This window comes from Phyllobates terribilis, unplaced genomic scaffold, assembly GCF_046119375.1.
Source record: "Phyllobates terribilis strain yellow unplaced genomic scaffold, ASM4611937v1 Scaffold_2__4_contigs__length_985480577, whole genome shotgun sequence".
Classification (NCBI taxonomy): Eukaryota; Metazoa; Chordata; class Amphibia; order Anura; family Dendrobatidae; genus Phyllobates; species Phyllobates terribilis.
The window spans coordinates 536,240,844-536,247,982 of NW_027362762.1; the positions used below are offsets into that span (position 1 = coordinate 536,240,844).

The 7,139-nt window shown below is 45.2% G+C and overlaps 1 protein-coding gene across 1 annotated transcript; it reads right to left on the minus strand.

Annotated features, from left to right (window-relative positions):
• Window positions 1-719: 719 nt before the first annotated feature.
• Window positions 720-6,514, minus strand: TMEM222 (transmembrane protein 222). The gene is made up of 6 exons (XM_073666191.1): window positions 6,282-6,514; window positions 4,597-4,681; window positions 3,278-3,309; window positions 3,108-3,204; window positions 2,831-2,958; window positions 720-1,261 (listed from the first exon to the last, which is right to left on the minus strand). Exons 1-6 carry the CDS (start codon window positions 6,401-6,403, stop codon window positions 1,174-1,176), a joined length of 552 nt encoding a protein of 183 aa, XP_073522292.1. The 5' UTR covers window positions 6,404-6,514; the 3' UTR covers window positions 720-1,173.
• Between the last annotated feature and the right edge of the window lie 625 nt (window positions 6,515-7,139).

A 7,139-nucleotide genomic window follows, 5' to 3' on the forward strand; every position in this document is an offset into this window, starting at 1 on the left:
AAATTAAATATTTACAGAACACCTATCCTATCAATTTGATTCCGACAGTTTGGGCTGTGAATTTACTGTACTTGGCTGATGAAATGACGGGTTTGCTACGAGATGTGTGTGTAAAAATGGTCCGTGTGCCGTCCGATTTTTTTCTTGCACCCATTGACTTGCATTGGCGAGCGTGATCCGATTCTCGCATCCACTGGCAGCATGCTGTGACTTTTTTTCTTTCCTCAATCCGATTCAAAAAAGAAAAAAACAAAATACAAACAAAACTTCGCAGATGAGCTCTGACTCATTTACTAACATTGGTCAGAGTGCAATGCGAGGTTTTCTCGCAGTGCACTCGTCCGATTTATATGCTACGTGAGTGAGCACTAATATTGAGTATTGCATATACTTTCTTGTAACAAGCAGCACACAGCCGTGCTGTCCCCTAATGATCATGTACAGAAAGTTAATTTAAATTAATGATTCTTTTCTTGCAGAATTACTGAATGTAATTCTCATCTGACACTTGATTAAATGCTACAATCAGAATTTAACAGTAACAACCGAAAAAAATAAGCGGCTCTGTGCTTGTTCCACAAGGTTGATTGTCAAATGTCTATTGTCTCTGAGCAGCTTAAATCAAGGAGTATCGTCACGTCAATGAAACAACTTCAGCTCACGCCATCCTATTATCATGTGCTATATATTTTAACATTGACAGAGTATAGCACACTGGATGAATCAAACAGATACTTTACTTTATTCACATATGGAAATAAACACTCAAAACAAGTAAACCACGGGCGTCTGCAAAAAAATAAAAAATGGCATGGAATTATATTCCAGATTTTATTTACAATCATACTGTATACACAGTACTGTGCTTATGAGTGAGCTCGACACCAACTACTTTTTTGGCTAGTTTACATGAGAGTCCAGGTCCAATGTAATAGTTAGTAAGAGCACCTGCCTGTCAGGATGATACTGAAAAAGGTTAAGACAAACATTCCTGCTATTTTCCAGTTGGTTCAAGGAAACAAGATAAAAGTCATGCATGCCTCAAGAAAAGTGAGCGTAGGCAGAGAAATTCCAAGAAGGGAAGACACAGTCTTCTGTTCCATCTCACAACGCTTTATTCCAGGCACAGAGTCTGGATGGTAGACAATGATTCAGGAGTCCTCATAGAAAAGATCACCGCAGGTGTAAGGTAAGAATTACTGTGAGAATTGCTCCTACCAGTAAAAGGAATGGCACCCAAGTCTTCAGAAAGCCTCCAACACTAGAAGTACAAATGGACAATATGAGATACACACATTATATATATATGGAATACTTTGTTCTGTACAAAGTTGAATGTGCTGACAACAAAATCACACAAAAATCATCAATGGAAATCAAATTTATTAACCAATGGAGGCCTGGATTTAGAGTCACCCCCAAAATTAAAGTGGAAAAACACACTACAGGCTGATCCAACTTTGATGTAATGTCCTTAAAACAAGTCAAAATGAGGCTCCGTATTGTGGGTGGCCTCCACGTGCCTGTATGACCTCCCTACAACGCCTGGGCATGCTCCTGATGAGGTTGCGGATGGTCTCCTGTGGTATCTCCTTCCAGACCTGGACTAAAGCATCCGCCAACTCCTGGACAGTCTGTGGTGCAACGTGACGTTGATGGATGGAGCGAGACATGATGTCCCAGATGTGCTCAATCGGATTCAGGTCTGGGGAACGGGCGGGCCAGTCCATAGCTTCAATACCTTCATCTTGCAGGAACTGCTGACACACTCCAGCCACGAGGTCTGGCATTGTCCTGCATTAGGAGGAACCCAGGGCCAACCGTACCAGCATGTGGTCTCACAAGGGGTCTGAGGATCTCATCTCGGTACCTAATGGCAGTCAGGCTACCTCTGGCGAGCACATGGAGGGCTGTGCGGCCCTCCAAAGAAATGCTATCCCACACCATTACTGACCCACTACCAAACCGGTCATGCTGAAGGATGTTGCAGGCAGCAGATCGCTCTCCACAGCGTCTCCAGACTCGGTCACGTCTGTCACATGTGCTCAGTGTGAACCTGCTTTCATCTGTGAAGAGCACAGGGCGGCAGTGGCGACTTTGCCAATCCTGGTGTTCTGTGGCAAATGCCAAGTGTCCTGCACGGTGTTGGGCTGTGAGCACAACACCCATCTATGGACGTCGGGCCCTCATACCACCCTCATGGAGTCGGTTTCTAACCGTTTGTGCAGACACATGCACATTTGTGGCCTGCTGGAGGTCATTTTGCAGGGCTCTGGCAGTGCTCCTCCTGTTCCTCCTCGCACAAAGGCGGACATAGCGGTCCTGCTGCTGGGTTGTTGCCCTCCTACGGCCCCCTCCACGTCTCCTGGTGTACTGGCCTGTCTCCTTGTAGCGCCTCCAGCCTCTGGACACTACGCTGACAGACACAGCAAACCTTCTTGCCACAGGTCGCATTGATGTGCCATCCTGGATGAGCTGCACTACCTGAGCAACTTCTGTGGGTTGTAGAGTCCGCCTCATGCTACCACGAGTGTGAGAGCACAACCAACATTCAAAAGTGACCAAAACATCAGCCAGAAAGCATTGGTACTGAGATGTGGTCTGTGGCCCCCACCTGCAGAACCACTCCTTTATTGAGGGTGTCTTGATAATTGCCAATAATTTCCATGTATTGTCTATTCCATTTGCACAACAGCATGTGAAATTGATTGTCAGTGTTTCCCAAGTGGACAGTTTGATTTCACAAAAGTTTGATTCATTTGGAGTTATACTCTGTTGTAAGTGTTCCCTTTATTTTTTTGAGCATATATATCAAAAGTTGCACGCCTACCTGACATATCGGCCGTAGAGCAGGCTGTAAAGACAGAGTTTCACCATATTCCAGGATGTGTTATTGTATTTCATCAGGTTCATCGCCATCGCCACATGGGAATGACAGTTATCACAGCACAAGTTGTGCTACAAATGCAGAAATAGACTTAAGGATAGATTCATATACAGGTAGAATAAGACAATATATGATACACAATGATTACAACATAATACTGCCGGCAGAAACACAATAAGAGTAGAAGAGCAGAGTGAAGAAATGGCAACACGCGCCTCACCATACGATGCTTGTATTCCTCAGATGCTTCATGAACGGCTGTATCCCATGGATTAGGCCCACTGGCATAAACAAGATTAGGATCCAGCTGCCAATATCTAAAGAGAAGGAATTCAGGAGACGTAACAATTGCTAGGATATTACCTGCCAAGTTGTAGGAAAGATACTCACTTTACAGGCTTCCCAAAAGCCATGCAATCCTCCTGCAGACAAAACAGGGTCATAGATTTAGATATATAGCTGTTAGTATATACATACAGAACTTTAGTAGCATAATACTTGGAATTGGCAGCAGAACATGCAATAAATACAGGGGAATTTGTAGATTAGTGTGTGCGTCACAGGGAGTGGTGTCAGCAAATTGCCTCCCTGTCCAGGATCCAGAGTTTTACCTGTATTTTACACAACTGGGCGGTCCCAACAACCTCCGAATAGACTGCACTGATAGACTAGCATGAGGAAGATTAAAGGCCATGTAGTCTAGGGCTTACAATTATCTTCCTGATCATGCCTGTGTCACAGGTACCAATCATTGCCGATACCAGAAAATAACATTAGAATGAGCTACAGCGATGTGATGAGCCTGTGAAGTTGCTGAATGAGATGTGAATCAACTGAAGAGGGGCCGTGGTCCACTCGCGCCGTGACTGCTCAGCTCTGCGCTCCGCCTTGATGACTGGAACGGTGCGCAGAACAGTGCTGTTCCAAGATCATTTTCTATTTCCATCACTGGCTGATACGCAGACATGAACTGGAAGGCAAGTATAACCCCCACCTGCTCTGGTATTACTAAGTCGGAGAATTCTGACCTGACAAGTTCCCCTTAAAGAAATTTTACAAATCAGTTTTTTTTTTTTTTTTTTTTTTAGAAACACCAGATTAAAGGGAATGTGTCACCCCCTGGGCGATATCAGACCTCTCTACTATGGGCATACAGGTGATAGAAAAGTAACGCCCGGGAAGTCAGGGAGCACAGTGTACGTCACCCGGGAAGTCAGGGAGCACAGTATACGTCACAGGGCCCTGTGACGGGCAGGGGAGGGGGGGGGGATTTCGCGAAATAATAAACAGATAGGCGGGGATTTCTTGGCGTCCCCCGGACGCCAAGCCTGTGCACAATGGAGTTTATAAAAACACATTTCTCTGCAATCAGACCTCTGCTATGGGCCATACAGGTATGTATAGATTTACTTTTCTATACGCTGTATGCCCATAGTAGAGGTCTGATATCTCCCAGGGAGTGACAGATTCCCTTTAAAGGAAATGTAAATCGCACAGACTACGCTTTTACTCCGCAGCTAAGAGTAGGATTCTTCAGTGGCCAGATTGGTGGACTTAAAGATGTTCATGTGGGGCTCTGGAAGACGAGGCAGAATTCTGTCCACTACTTGGACAGCTCACTACTAACATTATGGGATTTTTTAAAATTCCTTGATGAATGGTAATACACAGAATCTGTTGCCACTTGCCCACAATAGATTTTTACTTACAGAGACATAATAGGGGCCAGCAAAGTCTCGAATCACACCGGATGACGTGCAGATTCCCATATGACCAATGAATGGGAAAAGCCACCTGAAAAAGTAACAAAAATATATTGCAACAATCACTTCACATCAAATGTGCAGAAAGAACACTAAAGGGAATCCGTCAGCAGGATTATTCTAAGTAAACTACAGGTAGTGTCATGTTGATGCTCCTGCACTGATTAATAGGATACCTGAGGTGAAGAAATCCATCTTGTGGTTCTTGTGTAATCAGTGTTAGCAGTATTGAGTTAATGATATGCCCGTGCTCCGGGGCGGGACTGTTGGCGGGTCTTTTTTTGGTGCTCTGGCCTCATCGTCCATTTTCCATATTCAATGTCCATATTCAGACCGCAATGCCAAGACCATCCACAGTTCTCCTGACCCCAACTAACAGCCTTATATAAGACTGAGGCTATTGGTTCGAGCCAGGAGATCCATGGTCGGACCGGGCATTGTGGCTTATATAAGCACCCTGAAGTATGTTATTCAGAATTCGTGTATATCTGGCAGTAAGAGCCACCAAATAAATGCCTTTTTCTTTAGGGCCCCGCGGCTCACGAATGTCAGGGCCCCGCACTGCTCGGTTTGTGCTGCAGTATATAACCACGGACATTAGGAAAAGCATAGCAAGCAGAGTAGGACTGGGGTACCAAAGACCCACCAGTAACATTGATTTTGGGGGTCCCTTGTTCAGTCATAGGTAAAAATAACCTGACCCCAGAACACGAATATACCTTACATTTCTACATAATAATCAGGGCGGTTTGCTTGGTGAATGATGAGGAGATGCCGGCCTGGTCTGTAAAAAGTGAATCCAGTGTATTTGCAGCGCTCCCACCGGGGATTCTCCTGTTCCCCTGATGACTGAGCCTGACCGCACGAATAAGAAGGGATCCAGGTACAGCATCAGGGTCTCTGCCTCTCCTTTATGCTACAGATAAGTGGAAACCTGGTGACTTATTCCTTTTAAAAGGGTTTCCCGGTTTTATGCAAATAAATCTTAATAACACTTCATGATGTGAGAGAAACAATGCCAGTCTCCAAAATGGGATGAAATCAATGAGGTTTATTCAGATCTTCTTAAAATAGCAGTGAGCTGTATCAAACGCTGGGGAAAAATAATTTTTAACCCTTTAACAGACATATGAAAAAAAATTAAAAAGACATTTAAAAGGAAGTATGTATATGTATATGCAAATGGCCATATAGCGGAAGCGACAGAACCATCGTGTAGATGTCTGCTGAAAGGCTACAGGTGTGGCTCTTGTACTGGCCCCAGGGTGCATGGTGGAGTTCGAGCAGAGGCCTGGAGACTGGTGGCAGGTCTGTGCAGGCACTCGCGGCTGCACTCAGGGATCCTACACACTGACGGCAAGCAGCGGTATGGATGGTCAGGGCACTGTGCACACTGACAGCAAGCAGCGGTATGGATGGTCAGGGCACTGTGCACACTGACAGCAAGCAGCGGTATGGATGGTCAGGGCACTGTGTACACTGACCGTTAACAGCGGTATGGACGGTCAGGGCACTGTGCACACTGAGATCCGGCCATTGCACATATATTATAAGTCATCCAGTCACTCGGTGACACGCACACATCTATGGCTACATACACCGGCCATGTCATACTCCTGCCGGGAACTTACGTCAGCACTGGAATTGGTGTCCATACTACACAATGAGGAAAACGACTTCTCTCGGGATCTGGCTTCATTTTCTCCTCCGCCACTTCCGCCATCACGGGCAGCAACACCTCCACTTCCGCCATGACTGCCAGTCGCCCAGTGCGGCTTCATATGCCTGGCGTGACGTAACATCCGTCACGCTTCAGGCTTTCGGCCCAGTACTTTGGTGTGATTCTCTAATGCTTCTGCACATTCTGACTTTCCTATCGCACATAGTGAACACCATGTCGAGATAGCTGACAGAGCGTACTTGGTTATTTCATGAGGATATAATGCCCACTGGTGGACAATTCGTGCATTTCCAGACCTATCATGGAGACTACTTGACTGCTAGGAGTCCAGCATCTACTTACTGTCTTCCTATTCCAAAATGGTGTCATGAAAATAAAATGTCCTGGTCTCCGTGCATCAAATTGTAGTGTTTCCAAGTATTTGTGTGGCATTCTGTACAATTATGGCATACCAAGCACATAACATCAGAATGAGCAGGCTATGGTCTTGTGGTGTTAGATTTGTAGGGCATCTGACAGAAGAAACCTCTGGATGTCTCCATGTTAAATGGCATGTGCTGCTGTTTTTGAAAATTTACAGAAACGTGAAAAAAAATCACTAAGAGGATTTATTATGCCCATTTTAGAGCAGAATCTGCTGAAAAAATGCATCTAGAAAAACAAGTGAGTATGATGATAGTTGCAGGGCTACACTGACTCGTAGCCGCATGCCATTGGCAGTGTTATGCGACTACATATCTACAATGGCTTGGCCTACACGGGGATCCTGGTCGAACAATGTGGAGATTGTCAGTGGCCACAATGCTAT